Raw genomic sequence first — 19374 nt, forward strand, 5'->3', positions numbered from 1 at the left:
TATCCAATGCTACGTTCGGCCCAAATGACATCCACACAATGAACGCGCAATTAGAACAATCTATACTCCGCCTATAGATTGTTCTAATTGCGCGTTAATACACGATTTTTCGATGACACCACGGTATGAAAGGAAATTAGTTGGTGACACAGTATGAAAATCAAACACATTTCTGACCAACTATCGCAACACGACCAGAACCTTCCGTCTTGCACTGCTTAATAAGAACTCCTCACTAGCTTTATCCATAGCCGATATTAATGCCCTACCACGAGTTTTGAGTTCACTAGCCGCAACAAATCTTTTGAAGTCCAAATTACTCGTGAACTGTGATAAACGTTTCAGTGTTTCAGCTGAGTCGATACCATACTGTATGAGACCATATTTCACTTTTGAAGAACCTTGCTTATCAACTATGGCGCTCATGATAGCTTTTTCTTGGTTGAACGCAATGTTTGCTGTAGATCCGTAAGCTCCCATGGCGAATATTACGTCCATGTTAGATGTTGAAAGATCTGTACAAAAAGAAATAATGTTTCAGAGACAACTGATGTATACAAGCGAAAAGCAAGGAACTATTAACCCACCTGTAAGATCACTGGCAATCTTTTCAACCAATACAGGAGCAAGCAAGCCAGTCGAGTCAAAATCTTTCGACCTAAAAACATCTTCTTCCGTTCTACTGATATCCTTCAGTTCTTCCATGTTAATGTGCTTTCCTATACCGACTGAATATACAATCACACCCTTTCGACGCAATCCTTTAACAGCCTCAGAGAGCGGCTCACTTCCTGTCGACTTTCCGTCAGTTACAACAACAAGGACCTTTGGTACCCCTGCTCGGGATCCTTTGTCATGGCTGAAGAATTCCTGAGACATAATCCTCAGGGCGGTATCAGTTCTTGTCCGTCCACCAGAGTCCTCGATGTTGGTAATTCTGTCTTGAAGCAACTTGGAGTTCTGAAAATCGTTTAGTTGGATTTGAATGACAGGACTATTGCTGAATTCAGTTACGCCAACTTGGGCAGTATCACGAGAAATGTTGAAGGCCGACACGACTTGGTTGACGAAGTTTAAGACGCGACGGAAACCTTGTTTGCCCACACTACCAGAGCCATCGAGAAGAAAACCAATGTCCACTGGAGTTTGAATCACTATATACAAAATAAACAGAAAGCGGTAAGAAAGAAACATTGTAAAGTACTATGAACGATCTTGCCGAATTATCGGTCTGTATGGAATGAATTCAAATGGGAATTGAAATGATTTGTTCTTAAATGTAAGACGGATTATTCTACGGAGACGTTTTGGATAGTATATATTACTCTGGCAAGATGAATGATCCAGAGAGACGATGATGTCAACGCGAAAATATTAATATCATTTCCAGGTTGTGCTATTCTGTCTAAATCTTTTCACAGCGCATGCCCTTACCACAACGTCCAGTATTCTTCACGGTTACATCAATCTGTTTGCGGCAAACATCGATTCTTAAAGCGCAGTGATTTTCGTACGTCCGTCCATTGCTACCACAGACCTGTCCAACGTCAGGTATGTGCGGGCAAGATGTCGGGCATTCGCAGGTAATTGAACTATCAGGATGAGGGATACATGTAGCAAAATAACGACACGTGGACGCATAACATGGCGCTGAATAATTAAAAGATGAAATGGCAGGTTCAAATGAAGAATATAAATAGGAATGCGTGCTTTACCTTACCGTGTCAAATAATTTTATTACCTCTGTAAACGATACTTCCAATTCTATGAGTTGTACTTCTTTGATCGGAATTTCTCGGATTTGCATTGATAACAAAGGTAGGATCTGGTAACCAGTTTGAATGATCGGTTCGCAACCCGATATTGACCACCACCACTTTAATATTACGACGATTTAAGCCGCGTGCTGCTGTTGCTAAGGCACTGACGTCCTGTGGCAACGGACTGTTCGTGAACAACACCAAGATCTTGTTGGAATCAGAAGACCTGGATCGAAAGAGGTCTGGAGCCAAATTTAGAACAGACATCATGTCCGTAATTTCAGAGTTTGGCAATGTAAGCCTGTTCATTGTTTGTAGAAATGCTTGATCATCTTTCGGTTGTTCAAGGCGTCTTATAATGCTGCTAGAGGGACCATACAGGATGAGACCGTAATTGCGGTCAGCATTTGAAGGGAAGTTAATAACATTTTCTACGAAGCTTTTCTGCAGATCAAATATGGTGGATCGAGACTGGCCAGTTGCACCCAGAGCGAAGACGATATCGTAAACAGGAGTGTTGGCTAAAAGATAACAACGTTATTAAGAATATAGAAGAAAATAAGCTAAGATGATTCCTTTACTAAAATATCTTCAATCTCACACCTTTGTCCTGATCTGCTATGTACTTTACAACCTCCTTTACTGTATCCCCTGCATCCAGGAACCTCGTAATCCTTCTGATATCATTTCTGGGAGCTAGTGTTTGTAAGCGATTCTCATCTGGCTTGTTGGAACCAATAACATACAACCTTATACCATCTCTTCTTAGTTCCTGCACTGCCTGCTGTAAAGCAGTGTCTTGGCCATCAAACTGGCTATTCGCCACCAACACTGCAACCTTACTTACTCCAGGACGATACCCTCTCTCAATCTTGAATAATTCTCTGGTCTTTGCAAGAGCTCGGTCGAGTCTCGGCGAGCCACCGCTATATCGGATACCGTCAATAAACTGATTGATTGACTGGACATTATTCAGCCAATCAAAAGGTAGAACTATTCTTGCTGTATTTCCGTATTCAACAATACCAACATGATCTTTGTCACTGCCGACGTCCAGTGTAGACACAAATGTTTTCACGAGGTATTTGATGTCTTCAAATTGAGGACTGCTGTCACCGGAACCATCAACAATAAACGCAATATCCAGAAGAGAACCCGACGCAGCTGAAACGAAATTCAGTAAAATTAGAGTCGACTTGGTTGCGACCGATTATCATACGTGAGGTATACATGCAGCTGAGTAAAATATATAATGCTTCGTGATCATGACATTCACCTTTGGTAATTCTCAAAATATCTCTTGCAACAGAGGGAACGAGCCGACCCAAACTACCAGCTTGATTGACTGCATAGAGATTTTCAGTTGGACTAATAACTCTACTGAAACTCTTTAAATTTGGTTGGTTACCAACAGCTACACCAAGTACTCTCACGCCAGATTTCATTATCAAATCTGCTTCAGATTGTGGGTTGTCTTCAGTATACTCATTACCGTCTGTCAAAATGACTAAAACTTTCCTAACACCGCTACGACTTGATTCATCTCGAAGGAAAATCTGTTCTCGCACGAATTTGATGACTTCTCCTATTCTTGAGGTGGCACCTTCGCTAGGTTTTATTAATCGTATTGCCTCGCGTAGAGACTCCATGTTGTAGTATTCATTTAGTTTAATCTCTTCGTACTGTTTATCGCTGTATTCCACGACGCCGACATTGACTTCCGATCTTGATAAAGGCAAATAAGAGACGATGCTTCTTAGGAAGTTCTTCATTTGTACGAAACGACTTGGATCTGTTTTACTGGAGCCGTCAATAGCAAAAACAACGTCGATTGGACCCGATTTACCTGTAAAGATTCAACAACAAAAAGTGGAAGAAATTCATTTTGTGACACGCGAAACAAAATATCAAACTAGGACATTACTTACAAGGTCCTGTATAAGCGACGGTGACGTAAAGCTGATTCTGACATGACCATCTTCGTAACGCGCATTCATTCTCATAAACTTGTCCATTACTGCCGCAGACAAGCTCTAGTCGTGAACTGCACGAGGTCGGGCACACGCATTTCGGAACACGTACGCTGTTTAGTTCACAGAATGAATAGTGGTTGCAAGTGAAACTTCTGCAAGCGCCTAAAAAAAGAAGAAATGTAATTCTTTTTGAGCAATAAAGTAAATTAAAACACAAGCAAATTCCAGCGAGCTTTGGGTTGATTTACGTTACGCACGACAAAGGGCGAAGGTGGGGATAAGGTCGTGTTAAAATTGTGTGCTGGTTATGATAGAATTGCGCGCAATTCATGGTTAGACTGGATGATGTTTGCACGAAGTTCCTCCGGAAAACTAATATATTCTTACCTACAACACAAGCTCCTCGTTGTGACGTAATAAACGTCTTTCTACGACACGAGTCTTGAATAAGAACTTCATTATTGATGTATGTTTTACCATTGCTTCCACACACAGGATCGACGTGGTCACCTGCCAGTGGACAAACACACTCGGCTCGCCCAATACGATGTTGAATACAATAACTGTGATACTGACATCTCATCCATTGACAGCTCTGTAAACCTATAAATGGCGACAAATTATTACATGGCAAAAAGGTTCTCACTTCTCAGTTTGTTCAGCCACAGACGAAATACATGCTTGATACAATATCTAAGTAATTATTGAATTACACTCACCTAAGATAATAGCGTTTGCAACATTTGCTGTCTCCAATGGGACTTGTATTTCGTACCTTGCCCAGAATCTGTACCTATCACTTGAAGCAGCCGGACTCATCTTATCAAAATAACTTCTACCCCCAACACCAAATATCACAATCATCACCCCAAGATCTTTTAAGGCTTTTGCTGCTTGTTCAAACTGTTGGCGATCCACGATTGATCGTCCATCGCTGGCAACGATCAATACTTTTGGTATGGCTGAGCGTGGATACCCGTTGCTTAGCATTGTCGTAAAATTTCCGTGTAACTCTGATAAGATTGTTTCCAACGGCTTGCGATATGGATTGTTTGGTGTATTTTGAATAAAAGATCGTAAGCTTGCGAGATCTTGACCATTGGTAAACATTCTTACCCAGGAATGGCTGGAGCTGTACTTCACAACCCCAGTCGACTTCGGGACGAGGAAAAGTCAAAAAAGTTCAATAAGTTTTGAAAGAAAGTGTATGTTTTTGTCAGCATTGCTTGTCTTTGTTCTCCACTGAAATCCGTCAAATAAACCATGTCAACAGAATGACCACTGACTAAATAAAATATATCAGAACAGAAAAATCAGTCGAACACTGGTCAATATCTCCTTTGTTAAGAAAGGCAGCAAATCTTGTTTTATTTCCAAGGACATACCACAAGTTCCGAGCTTAACCAGTGTGATCATAGTTTTACTAGAGCAAGCTGTTTGTTGCATCAAGCATTCATTATCATAGGTTCGACCATCACTCCCGCAAACTTGCGAAATCGCTTGAGAACAAGCGCTTGGACAAACACACTTGTATCCCAGCTCAGAGCCAGGATGTGGTAAACAGATTGAATAATAAGGACAACGAGTTGCTTTGCAAGGATCTGAAAATAAATATAATCGGTATTAGTTGTCTGAAGCCAGCTAGAATCACTCTCATTTCGTTTTTACCTTCCTGTCTTAGACACTCATCTTGCGTTAACTGGAGATCACCTTCAGGTCCACAATGACCACACCATCCTCCACATTTTGCCGAAATAACATGGCCAGTACTTGATCTATAGAAATCTTGCATTCGTATACCAAGTGGAAACCCATTTGCTCTCCATGCCACCTGACTATCGACACGAAGTCCAGTATCAGAAAGATCGATCTTAAAACTCCCCTTTCTACACCGTCCCGGATTTGCAGAAAAGCAATCTCCAGCTTCACCGAATTCGATGGATCTCCCAGATTGTACTGTAGCGAAGGTGTAGTCATCTGTTATCACGGACATCTTCGTAATATCCAGGCGTACTTTGTTAAACCGTGTCACACCAGCTCGCGAGTATACGTGTTCACCAGGAGTTCCATCACAGCGATATCTCATGTTCACAGGAGAGGCTGGTAATCTTCTGTCATAGACGATGGCGTAGTTATTTTTCGTCCCACGAGGGAGGGTAAGGTATTCCTTGGGTTGTGATGTGTTCATGCCATGGCAGTACACACGAACGGGAAGCTGGCAATTTGGGTTAAGTTGAAGAGCGTATTCCCCGTCATCTTTACCTAGTTCTTCCGTGAGGACGTCCTTACAACTTGAGACTCCTAGATTGTACATCGAGAATTGCAACAATAATATTTCTATCCTTAAACTGAATTGAAAAATTTGTATACCATGCATAAATATTGGCATTAGACATAAAGGATTAAACCTAATCCTAAGATTAAGATTAAGCCATATTCTAAATGTCCGATGATTAGGATTAATCATAAAACCTAAACCTTGATTAGTAGATTCCTTACCGCAATGACCATAGTGAACAATAGTGATGTTCTTTTGTTTCAAACAAGATTCGTACTTCACGACGCAAGGATTTGGAAAAGTCCTGCCGTCTGAGCCACAAACTGGATCATATTCCTTGGTACAAACAATAGGACAACGACATATTGCTTTTCCAGTAGGAATAACAATACAGTATCCCCCATTGTGGCACTTGAAATCAGTGTTACAAACAGATTCATCGTCTGCTGCAAAGTACGTTTCAAGTTCCTCACGACTTTCAAGTTTTTCTAAAAGATATACGATGGTCGGTTTAATTCGTTGAAAACGGCACTGTCATGCAACAAATTGCGGTTATATATAAAACGTGTTGTGTTATTTGAACAAACGTGCGATTAAGATGGACAGAATAATTATATATAATTTATGATGTTTTTAATTTTTTTTTAACCTTCTGGAAAAACTCAAGGGAGCCAGAAATGACGGATATGATTCTTATGGTGTTTTTGAGCTCAGGTGAACTTGGCCTGGAAACCATGCCCTTGTGAATTCGCCTCGCTTCCTTACTCGTGACGTAATGATAGAGGATTTAGATTATTATAAGTGTATACGTATTTGTTATTCTGAGTGGAGTCAAGCGGGCACGCATATTTGGAATGATGGGAATGACAAGAGCGAGCGACTTTTAGTCCAGGCAAAATACGATTCTTTAAATCACTCTTTTCTTTGGTCTTGTGCAGTTATTTAATAATAATAATGTGAAACACATAAAAAACATGTTTTAACAAATAACGACGAAGGCGATTGTGATGACAAGTATACGAACGTATCAATGTCCCGAGCCTAACCACAAATATGATTAGACAATTCATGTTTTCCTATCTCTCTTAAAATAGATGCCCAGAATTAAAAAAGCGAGCCAAGGTCATATGTACTTGTTTTTATTTTATTGGCTGTAACGGGAAACTTTTCTTCAAGTTAAAAGTTAAATTAAGCCGCATTTTCATACGTAATAGATTTAGAACTTCGAGAATTTGATAATCAACGCATTTCAAGAAAACAAACTGGTGTGGTAAACATTAATTGCCCCGTCTGCATCTCTTTGACATTTACACAACGATCTCTGCATTCCACGCTTTAAAAAATAGTTTTAAAGATGTTATCTGATACGAATAGGTGGGAAAATATCGCGCAAAATGCTTTAAATAACCTGAGATTGGAATTAAGATCTTCTATTAAAAACCGAGGCTATTATACAATAAGAGAACGAACGTCACAATGCGTGTTTTCAACTGAAAATGACATAGTTCTACAGCTCGATAAAACGCCATAAATGCCATAAGGCATTTCACGTGTGTTGCGCATTATAAACTTAAGCATGCGCTTTTTGCATTAATACGCGCAATTTCCGTGCGCAAATTTCTAATCCAGGATATGGTGGGCTCAATTCTACTGATCTGTTTTTCATACATCTGTAAACGCACGAAATCTCTTGTTTTAATTTTTGGAAAAACCTGATCACATCGAAACTAAATCATCTAAAATAGTCGATGCTTTAAAATTAATTTCTTTTGTTGTCTCATATAATAGCATTTGAACTCTTTTGTAATTTTCGTGTGTCGAGATAAATAAATAGAACTGAATACAAAAAACGCACTAGTGACAAACAGCCTTACGCTAAAACAATAACGTAAAAAACGTGAGTGAAAATTAATTTAGTTTAACAACTACGTCGCATGTCAGAGCAGTACCATATTACGTAACACTCTCCCACTGAGAAATTTATTTAATCACACGAGATCAAATTCTTCACATTTACGAATATTTAAGTTCTAGAATTTCGTGTTGTTTGATGAAAAATAACATATAGGGAAGGGTTCTTATTGATGCGCAATCATTTCCCATCATATGTTTGTATATAATAGGTCTCAAAATACATGCCAGTTGTTTACCATATCTTGGTAATTGCAGTTTCTTAATTGTAAATTTGCGTTGACTTTGATGACGAGATAAGAAAATTGTTTTTCATAGCTGGTATAACGATTACCCTACTGAGACTGGACAAGTCTGTGGTTTCCGTTGAGATAAATGTCAAATGATCACAAATCTTTAACCATCACAGATTATACCTCCCACCCGCTGGCTGATCCTAGACGTTCATTCGTCTATTGTTATTTTGTTGACCAAATCAAAAGCAGTCGAAGGCGTCTAAAAATTTCACGGCGAAGAAAAAACATTTAAAAAGCAAGAATTGAGCTTTGAGGAAGCCTGGTTGTAATAAAAGCAGTTCTATACCAAGGCCAGAAGTTTGATCATGTTGATTCGATTTGCTTCGATCGTTGATTAGATACATCCACTGGATACATCACAGACCTGGATGCTTCCAAAGAGTTAGGTGTCAACTATGCCGCCCTGAACCGTACTGCGATACTCAGCAGTTGGCGACATCATGCTAAACAAATAGTCTATTCGCCCTTGTAAGCACCACAGAATCGTTTAAAACTCGTATATTTTCGCAACTATTGACGCGCAGAAAAATCAAAAACGGAGAAGAATTGTTCTCCGATGTGATGAGAAACAATTTAGCAGCAACGCTCCGGAAGTCTGACGGTTCAAAGCTGTGGGAATTCAACATATGTGAGGGGGGGGAAATATACTTTCGCTTTCAACATTGATGTTCTAGCTAAATCATGATTCTTGCAGTATTTCGAAGGTAGTATAAGTAATCCAATAACAGGTTATGTATCTTGGACTAAGCTGTCTCAAATATAATTCTCCCAAAATAAACAATTGTATTTACTTTGGCCGCACGCATTCAACATAGCGTGCGAATTTGTGCGCAATTTCGCTCTGCATGTCTGCGCTGCGTGCGTCTAGAAGTTCAAAGAAAGATTAAATGCCTCCTTATCTTTCCTTCCTAACAGGCATCCATTTCCCGTTAACATCTCTTATCACGAAATTGTCGAAAGGCGCAAAGCAAATAGACATTCAACTCACTGCAGAGATCTCAATGATAGTCTGATGAATTGTAGCTCTTTTGGCAAAAGCATGCATTAACTAATAGGGCCCGAGGTTGTATTGTCAACACATACTTCAACAATAAACTAGTATATATCAGAGGACTTCACTGTCTATCGCTGTACACATAGTTGCGCAAATTTCGTATTCATTCTGAGGCATTCTTGCTGATTTAAGATTACTAATTTAAATGTAACTTTAGGCGATTCTACATTATCTATCAAAAAATACTCATTCCCACAACAGGTCTCATGTTTCAAAGTTGACGACTTTCAAAATACAACTGTTTACAAACAATATCAAGTATAAATATTGACCAAGACCTACCCCTTCTTGCATTCACTGCAAGATGTTTTAAAGCCAACGGAAGAGACGCGGCTAGCGTGTATTTCTTATTGCCAGGATGCGTCTCAATTACAAAAATTCTTTGATCACCGATCTCAAGCGGATTCCCACAAGAGCGCGCTTTATCTACTTGAGATGCGTTCACTTCATTGTCCAATGTTTCACCGTACACGTTTTCCAATACGCGAATAAGCAGTACATGCGAATAGTTCGTGCGGATTTCAGCTTTTACCTCACCCACAAGAACTATACTGCGCTCGTTCAGGTTCACAAGTCCGCATGGATCTCCATGGGAGAGATGCAATATTGATATCAGTATTAGACATAGGACTGATAGCTCAATCCCAAGATTTGACATTGCCATAATACGGCCTGCCGCTGAAGCGGCTAAACTTGATTCCTCCAAATTCTTTCTTAATATTTGTTGTTGGTACTTTATCACAGATAGAAATAAGAGGCGCTTTATTGACTCGGCAGACTATACTCCCAGACAATACACCACAAATATCGAAGGTATACTTCGCAATGTAATGCACGCGTGAATATACAGTATACTTCTGATCAAGTGGATTGCTTACCAACGCTGTCAATTCTAGTCTTTCAACCACGAACGCAGCCAGCTAGCTAATGACAGATCACTCGGATGTTAACAATGGTCTATTTTGCGCGCGTGCGGAAGTGCTGTGCGTCCTTGTCCAATTAAAATAACGCGCGTCTGCATGAAGGTCACTAAAAGTTAGCCATCAGTTCTATATTAATTGGCTTTTTAAAAGTAATATTGGATGGAAATAAAATAACATAAAATTTGTCAGTTTGTCGTTTTAAATGAACAAGAATTAGTTTTAAACCAATAATATGTGAATTTAAGAGGATAAGGAAATACATAAAGAACTGGTTTGAACTGCGCGTGTGGTCAGAAAACTTTTATCAACATGATTTGCATGTCTAGCGTCAAGTCATGTGGGCTACCCTGACCTTGAAGGAAATGCCATTTTTTAACAAATTAAAATTTTCCTTTCTCAAATGATTCTTGAAATAGATATTGTGATATACGTGTGCGTTTATTTAGGTAGATATTCCAGAATAATAAGCTGATGACAAACAGTCGAACCCTGCTGGTCGTAATTTGAAACCCGTTACAATGATGACCTAGACTTGACTTGGGGGTCTCTAAAATCTTGGTACTTAAAACTAAATTATACCAATCCCTTTGACAATTGTTGAAGTTTATTTGTAAACCCAAAAAAATCAATTCTAATTTTTTCACGAAAACTCAGATTAGGTCATAAGCTACTTCATCCATCTCGAGTTCGAAATCAAGCGTCTCACAGACGCACTTTAAGGAGTTGGGCGTGGCAATTGTTCGAATCAAACTCAGCATTTTATGGACCACTACCTCAGATGGATGTCAGAATATCTTGGCCAGTGTAGGTTAGACTTTAGTCAGACTGGTTCGCGAAACTACACGGCTCGTATCATGCGAAATCAAACCGGGTTTTGGTGAAAACAGACCACTCATTCGAGAGTAAATCAGGAAGGAAAACAGCTTATATCAATACCACTACTGATCATCAATTACTCTTAAAACTGTCAATGACATTTAAAAACGTCAAGTTGTAATGAATAACAAACAATTATCAAGGTCCTGCACCCTCTGCAGCGCCAGTCGAATATGCTTTGTTGGCTTACGACCGCTCACGTATTGTTATTTTGATTGTATATTGATATGTATTTCTCACAGGTCTAAACATCGGTGAAGTTTAAAACCTCCTGACAGTGACAGTAATGCATTTGCCAACAAAATAAATTGTGAAGTGGCATATAACTTTAAGAAGTTTAAACCTCGCTTTCAGAGAACGATTGTTCAATCACTGAGTATTTCACAGCGAAATGCAATGATCACCGACACTATATCTCAACTGAAAATATTGTTTAAAGCCGAGAAAAATTGCGTCCTGTGCGCCTGGTTTACTACGCGGAAACTACGTGTCTCTTCTTCTCTATGACATGATATTGTTCTGTCGAATTATGTTGCAATTTATTAAAAAAATAAACTGTGAAAATAACCACGGGCGATGAGGTTATTACAAGACAGTTGAACGAAGGCTGGAAGCGCTATTCTCCGGATAGTGTTTTTAATCCTTATCCAACTATTGGTATAACCTAGATTTAACCTTAGCATCTCTCTTTATCAATTGTCGGATCATTTCCAATGTTTTATTGTTCTTCTAGCGTTTGAAACTAGCTGATCTGGCCTTCGCACAGCCCGCTCCCAGCGCAAGAAGTAAGCAAGTAGAATATCAATTAAAAGTCACTTACTTGTCGCGAGTATTAGGCGAAATAAGGGTAGTTAATTACCACAGAGTCGTCCAGGATTGCTGTATGAACGAGGAACGAAAGACCCTTTTTTAAATGATGCAAAGAAAGCATTTTAAGCGACGAAACCTAAGGCATATGTTGCCTTTCCTTCTTGTTGAAATTCCAAATTGAATGCACGTTCATCTTCATCAAAGATGTGTGGTAATGGCTCAGTGACGCACATGCAAGCGATTAACTATTGTTCTAATGCGTTTTGGAATACAATAGAAGCGTAGCCCAGGGTATATTTTGCATAAAAACGTCACCTAATTTCGCTAGAGTTGAATACGAAAGGCCGCTAGGCAGGAATAGACACTTCAAAAATTTGCTCCTCAGAAAGAAAACTAACAATAGATTCAATGTGGGACGTGCTATACAGGTTTAGTTGTGGTGATGACGTAATCAGTGGTCTCTGAGTAGTTATTTGTCTGTGGAGAGAGGTCCTGGGAACAACAAAAACATTTCAAAATGCCGTACGTGTCGGGAGGTAAATGAAAATACAATTTTCATCTTTTTAAATACAACTTTTTGAAAGCTTTCTCAACTCATATTCTACGTTTAGGAAACGTACAAGAAAGCCGCAGTATATGGCGGCTAACGATCATACAAGATGCGGTCTGGGGGATAATAAATTTTGTCGTACTCTTGTGAGTAAATTTCGTAGCAAAATGATTACTTTGTATATTTTTAATGTTTTATAAACGTAAATATTAATTGGTGTTTGCTTGATTTTATTTTATATTTCCTCAAACGTTAAAGCTTTCAAACGATGTTTTCAGTAAGTACTACAATAATGTATTTTCAATGAATGCCTAAAATAAAACACGAAGATCCAAAACGCAAGCAATTTGTTTGTTTATTCTTTATAGCCTGATATGACCAGGAGAGGAGTATCACAGACGTCAGACTATAGATCAAAACCAGGTGGAGGGTAAGACGTTATCAGATCAAACCTTTGACTTGGTGTCAGTCTTGTACTAATGTTTCTGACAATTATTTTAGACCACCCAGGCCACCTGGACGCAGAATGGGTAGGATTGGCGGCGGAGGAGGTAGTTATTAACTTCTTGGTAACAACCAGTGTAAATGGGTCTAAAGTCATAGTTATTATTCAGCTATACTAGATACCAATCTGGTATTTGCTGAATAATAACTGACTTTAGTCCAGCTACACTACGCTTAATTTATCAGCACTTATAAAATTGGGTGGTATGGGTACCAATATTAACGGTGCTGTGCCAATAAATGAAAAAATTTTAAACCATGATTTCTGTGTTTAGGTGGACCTAGTCCCCCGCCAATGGCTGGTGGTGGATGAGGAAGGTAATGATCATTTTAGGCAGTGTCATTTTCTAAACCCATCAACTGATGACAACTGTTGATAATAGAAAAAGAAAACCCATAATAAAATCAAAAACATGCCAACTTTTTTAAATATTCTGTTTCAGGTAAATGCTTGTTGTTTCACCAAACAACAAGCAATGGATCTTGGTACAGCACAGAAACAACATTGTTGAATAACATAGTTATAAAACAGTATATTTGAGGAAGATTAATGTAAAGAGCATCAGTGTTGTATAAAGAGGTCTACATCAATTTTTGGATAACTGAAATAGGATGACAAACCATCATCTTATCTAGTTTTCTTTTTGAAATACCATTCCAATCTGAGCCAAATTTAATTGAGAACCAATTCACATTTAAGTTATGGATGACATGTCTAAGGCTGCCACAAATACATATCAATATCAACACAGGCCCCAGATTGTAATTGGTATTTCACTATAAAAGCCATTAATGATATCTGTTAGGCAAAGTCTTGTAAATCACCCTAATTGGATTGATGTAATTATGGTCTTTTGTATTGTAATAATTTGTATGAAATATAATATCAGCAAAAATAAGTGATTATCATGGTGTATTCTATCAGACCTTGACCTGTAACTGCCAATAATAAACAAAACTTGCAATGAAGAATCAAAAGAAAAAAGAGAATAAAGAAAATAATATAATAAAATAATATAATAATTTTTTATTACAAATATTTGAAGACATTCTTTATAAACTCAATAATTTTATTTCTTATAATTTTAATATAACTCTGCCATATATTATATGTACGACTCTCTGTAAACTCTGTGAACTGATCCATGAAAATGATGTACATCTAGTCCTACTACCCAGTACCTGGCATTAAAAATCAACCAAACTTAACTACATTCTGTTTCTGGAGACACCTCCAGCAAATTTACAAAATAATAACTATCTTGTACACCATAATAACTTTAAAGAGAGTTCTTTGTTTCTCTCCTACCTTGGATGGTACCCACTCATGTACCATACCCTGGTACTTAATAACAAACTGAACAAATGAAATTTATATATTTACTTGGGTTTATGAAGGAATCTCAATGAACAATACCCAATTGCTCTGAATATGATAGTAAATCCAAGCAAAACTGCCAGGTTTTCACCGTATGTTCTTGTCACATTTAAATGTTTCAAAATTTGACTACCTGTGATGACAGTTGCATTGTTCTTGCACTGCATGAAGCTGGTTATTTCAGCACAACTAAAAGAACAAAGAAACACTGGTCAAGAGCTTTCTCATTCTGTCTAACTTTGCTAAGTTTTCAGACAGTTTTTTGGGGGAGACAGTCTTATTGTCTGAAGGTTTTTGCGGTTAAATATTCTTACCTTTGATCTGCAATTCCAGTGAACTCCATAATCTGGCAATTCTGGTACGAGTACGTGAGAAATGATAAATACTGCACCCATTCCAACCAGAATGGTACTCTATCAGTATAAAAACCTCCCAGAAGCATAAAGGTTAACATTGTGACGGCAGCGACCACAATTCCTTTGTTGAATGACATCACAGTCGCGCCAATGGCAAGTCCTATTGACTGAAATTTCAACACAAGATTAGAGAGAAATTCTAAACATAATTCTAATATATCCTAATATACTACCATACCTGCGATAAAATCGCGTTAACGACCAGATTCAGGGCTTGACCGAGAAATGCCACGCTTGGATTGAGACCACACAGCCAATAAAAAACAAATAAAAACACGCAGGGGTAACAGATAACCAGTGGAACTTCACTGAGACATTTACCAAAATAATACGCCGAGAGACGATAGCTTCCAGACGATCGTTCTTTTCTAATGATCACTTCCTCTGATGGAACTAAAAATGAACGAAACACATTTCAGGTTTGGATCAGTTCAATTCCAAGTTTCATCCATTACAATTCTCTTCGAATACTTACACGTAAGTAAAGCATGGAACAGCGGATTGAAACTCCAATACGTTATGAAAAAGAAAAGCTGTTGTAAAAAATAGAAAAGATTTATTCATTAAATCTTTTTGGATGTCAGTTATAAATCCATGCAGTACTTCCTTCTGTACGGGATTTGGAAAGTTTGAAAATGTTGGAGAGGGATAGGAAGAGTTCCTTTTACATACCAAGCCTCTTCTGTCATTAATAGTCTCTTCCTTGTGTGGTAACTGGAACCAGATTAAGCCAATTATGGTGGCTAACAGCAGGTTCTAATGAAACAGAAGACGCATGACGTCATCAACGTATAGTACTGAGCTCGTTAACAAGTAGTGTGTATGCAAGCTTTCTTAACCAAAGACAAACTCATACTAACCTGTATTAAATTTAACTTGGATAAAATCACTGGTAATGATTGTTTAAAGGTTCTATGACTGAGCACGCATAGTTGTGTCCAAAATGACGTTGGCCACTTATCCCCGTGATCCAAATGAAACCTGTTGTGTCCACTATCGTCATCGCTATCCTCAGAAGTGTTATCCATCATGCGTTTGATCTCTTCCATAGAGTTCCTGCGTATGGAGTGACGGTTTGTCCCAGATGTATCTATTTGTACCGATATATCCTGTTTCGGTCTGAACTGAACGACTGAAGAATGAGAAGTTCCTGACGCAGGTAATTTCTTTGTATATCCATTCAGTTTCTCACCGGTAGTACTGAGATCATTTTCCGTGTGTTTGACGTTATTTGATAACACAACCTTTTTTTGGGGACTAGGACTGGAATTCTGAGAATCGTTGTCTTCTCGGAAACTAGCTCTGTTCTGCAAACAGTAGTCCAGCGGTAATACGGCAGAGTCGTTGTCCCGTTCCCGTTCGCTACTTACGGCGATACTTCGTCTGTCAACACACACAGGGGTGGGTAGAGTTCCTTTTATCCTGGACGAGAGAGAGAGAACGTCATTTCGTATGCATTAAAATAACCTCAGATATAACAAGGAGTACACAACTAACCATTCATCACAAGCTGATACAATAGTTTTTTCAACTTCAGCACCTCTTGATAAAACCTCCACTGTGGAAGATAATAAACTCACTTAAGTTTCTTAATAAAGACTTGACAATAAATCATAAGACAACTAAGACAATAGATAATGAGATTATTCCTGATTACTTAAATTATCATTTAACTACTTATTGTCTTTGAGATGACTGAAATGGGCAATCTAAACCAGGACACGTACAAGCTTATAATAAAATCAATATTTTGTTGTCATGTGCTTACATATATAATCAGCAGGGTTATAATGCTCCTCACAATGAAAACCAGCTCTTTCAAAGAAATCGAGAACATCTGAAGAATCACCATAGTAGGCAACCTATTTAAAGCAAAAATGTTGTACTTAGATATTTCCAGTGAGATTGATTTGCATTTCACTGGAAAATTCTGAAGAGAGAATGAAGACATTGTCTGAAACCACATTATCTGAACGATAGAATCAACCTAAAAATTATTTCCTGTTTTAGCTTATGTCACTCACCTGGCCATTTACCAGTAACAATAGTTTATCAAACAAATGAAAAATTTGGCTCGAAGGTTGATGAATAGTCATAACAATTGTTTTTGCCTCATTTTCAGCAAGGTTTTCCAATGTCTTTACGAGATTGTATGCATTATTTGAGTCCAGACCTGATGTTGGTTCCTAGTGAATTCATTGAAAACAATTATGCCAAGAGTAATTTTAAATTCGTAAAACATTCACTTTTGTATTTGTGAATTTAGCTTATGAAACTTTTCATATTTTATAAATATACTTCTCTTACATCGAGAAAAAGAAGTGCGGGGTTTGTGATGAGTTCACAGCCAATGTTTGCTCGTTTCTTTTCACCTAAAAAAATGAAAGAAAGAAGTATAAAATACTGATGACCACAAAATTCCACCGACTTCAATGACAGCTTTATAAAATACATACCTCCAGAAAGACCTCTTTTAAGAGAGCTACCCATTTCTAAAAAATATATATATTCAATTAAAAAGTAATTCAAATCCAAATAAAAATCATTAAAAACAATTAATATTTGAGGAAATTCTTACTAGTGTCAGCACATTTTGTAAGATCCAATATTTCAATAATCTCATCAACCTATCCAAATTATAAAAAATATATAAGTCTACAAGTATTTAATGTAAAATTCTAGGGCAATAGCCAAATTGCCTTGATATAATGGCAATAGTTAACAAATAATTCTACCTTCTTTATTTTCTCTGCTTTTGGCATTTTATCTGGTAATCTTAGTAACGCTGAATACTGGAAAAAAATAAAAGTATAACTTAGGTTTAGTTAAGTTGGACCAAACCTATTTTGTTGTCCTGTAAAAACACACCAGGGTAATTGCATTGGAGATAAGATATATAATTTTCGATGGTAATCAGATATATAATATATCTGGTGAAAAATGCACAATGAGCCTACTTACAGTCAAGGTTTCTTTTAATGTCAAATTTTCAAAGAATAGATCTTCTTGTAAAACATAACATATTTTTCTTCTCAGTTTCTTATTCACATGACGGCCATTTAGCAAGACCTCGCCAGATTTTGTGTCACCTACTTTGCGACCAGCGAGAAAGTTTAGCAAGGTTGTTTTTCCAGAACCTGTAGTTTGAAATATTTGATATGATTTATACTTATGTTTTTACTCTATTCTTCTACTTTTAGCAAACTAATGAAAAATACTGAGTCTATCTAATGAATTGCCAAAACAATATTTTCCAACATAAAACTGCACTAACAGACATTCTCCACACTCTGCCCTGGCTTTAGGCAAAATAAAAATATACTCCTACTAACTGAATCCTAGCAACCGAAAGTAAATCATTTTTTGATTACAGTAGTTGTCTAAAATGGCCAAAATTTGTACAAGATGTAACAGAACTAGGCCTTTTCGAATTCGAATAAGTCATATATTTCGCTATTACATACGAGATAAATACACATCTATTAAATCTATAATCAAACAGACACAAACTTTCACAATAGGCTATGAATATAATTAATTTTAATACTTTTAATCCACACGTGGTTTTATGTGCACTATTTACTTGTCAGCCTAATCTTTGCAAAGTTATCAGCTTTTAAAACACAAGTTAAATGTGTTCTCTTACTTAGGAAAAAAACAAATAAAAGCTTTCATCTGTAAACTAAACTGCGCTAGTTGTTTTACAACGTTTTTATGCTTACCGCTTGGTCCCATCACAGCTAAAACTTCTCCTGGCTTGACCGATCCACTAATATTGTCCAGAATCTTTCGATTGTCGATAAAAACTTGTAAATTATTGAATGTCAACGTTATAGGACTCTGATCACTCGCCATATTCACAGCTGCGTTCGTCATGTAACTTTGGTTTGCTTGAATTACTTCGTCCTCAATAATGGGCGATATTTCTGCGTCGTTTATAACTCCTTCCATCTCACAAATAGATTATTTTTGTGGTTTACACTAGAGTGATATAAGCTAAAATCTAGAATGTATGACAGTATGGATCGATCGGAAAACCCAATCCTATGGCATATGATACCCACAGTATTAACCTTCTTCAAAATGACGTTATTATGTTATGACATAATGTCGTATGGTCTAATTATTGTAACAGAATGGTGCAACCACATCGGTGTATTACACCATTTATTGTAATCATACCAAGATGACGTTTCAAGGTGGAGTCTGCAATAACAGGACAGGCCTAAGGAATTTAAAGATTCTTTCTTTGATCCCATGACTGCAAGCTCATTTAATTTCCTGGTATAAGGTCCTTTAGCAGAACATTGAGAATTTTGGATCACTATGCATAACACCCCCAAGAAATGGCTAGCACATACTGTATACTTAACCTGTCTTGTTAGCTATACTTTGAATTTTCAGAACGTTCTTATATTTGTGGCTACTATAATTTTTGGCTAAGTCATTGTTGACCTATTAAGCCTTTGTTATCTAATTTCCTCCTATTTCCTGATAACATACCTCTGTTTGCTTTTGCTTAACAAAACTCCATAAATTATGGTAGTAAAACAGCATTTTTCATATGTAAAAAACATGCATTTTCAATGTTGAAATAAGGACTATAAGGTCCAATTACTTGGAACAAATTGAACTATGACACAAA

At 37.5% G+C, this 19374-nt stretch overlaps 3 protein-coding genes across 3 annotated transcripts; 1 reads left to right on the top strand and 2 right to left on the bottom strand.

The window, feature by feature from the left end:
- Positions 1-180: 180 nt before the first annotated feature.
- LOC114544640 lies at positions 181-9988 on the bottom strand. The gene is made up of 14 exons (XM_028563219.1): positions 9555-9988; positions 6233-6499; positions 5402-6034; positions 5119-5334; positions 4898-5018; positions 4453-4844; positions 4121-4336; positions 3689-3895; positions 3037-3606; positions 2364-2924; positions 1742-2281; positions 1435-1650; positions 588-1154; positions 181-515 (listed from the first exon to the last, which is right to left on the bottom strand). Exons 1-14 carry the CDS (start codon positions 9934-9936, stop codon positions 181-183), a joined length of 5223 nt encoding a protein of 1740 aa, XP_028419020.1. The 5' UTR covers positions 9937-9988.
- A 2308-nt stretch (positions 9989-12296) lies between these two features.
- LOC114544637 (selenoprotein K-like) lies at positions 12297-13830 on the top strand. Its single transcript, XM_028563217.1, has 7 exons — positions 12297-12417; positions 12493-12577; positions 12690-12708; positions 12800-12861; positions 12933-12982; positions 13211-13253; positions 13379-13830. The coding sequence occupies exons 1-6, from the start codon at positions 12399-12401 to the stop codon at positions 13246-13248; spliced, it is 273 nt and encodes a 90-aa protein (XP_028419018.1). The 5' UTR covers positions 12297-12398; the 3' UTR covers positions 13249-13253; positions 13379-13830.
- Positions 13831-13986: 156 nt separating this feature from the next.
- Positions 13987-19101, bottom strand: LOC114544639 (ABC transporter G family member 9-like). Its single transcript, XM_028563218.1, has 15 exons — positions 18452-19101; positions 17691-17866; positions 17465-17521; positions 17308-17356; positions 17186-17221; positions 17037-17101; positions 16754-16915; positions 16498-16591; positions 16227-16287; positions 15590-16151; positions 15402-15485; positions 15205-15262; positions 14908-15122; positions 14628-14836; positions 13987-14502 (listed from the first exon to the last, which is right to left on the bottom strand). The coding sequence occupies exons 1-15, from the start codon at positions 18678-18680 to the stop codon at positions 14316-14318; spliced, it is 2244 nt and encodes a 747-aa protein (XP_028419019.1). The 5' UTR covers positions 18681-19101; the 3' UTR covers positions 13987-14315.
- Positions 19102-19374: the final 273 nt, after the last annotated feature.

This window comes from Dendronephthya gigantea, unplaced genomic scaffold (assembly GCF_004324835.1).
Source record: "Dendronephthya gigantea isolate DGI-Jeju-01 unplaced genomic scaffold, DenGig_1.0 000889F, whole genome shotgun sequence".
NCBI lineage: Eukaryota > Metazoa > Cnidaria > Anthozoa > Malacalcyonacea > Nephtheidae > Dendronephthya > Dendronephthya gigantea.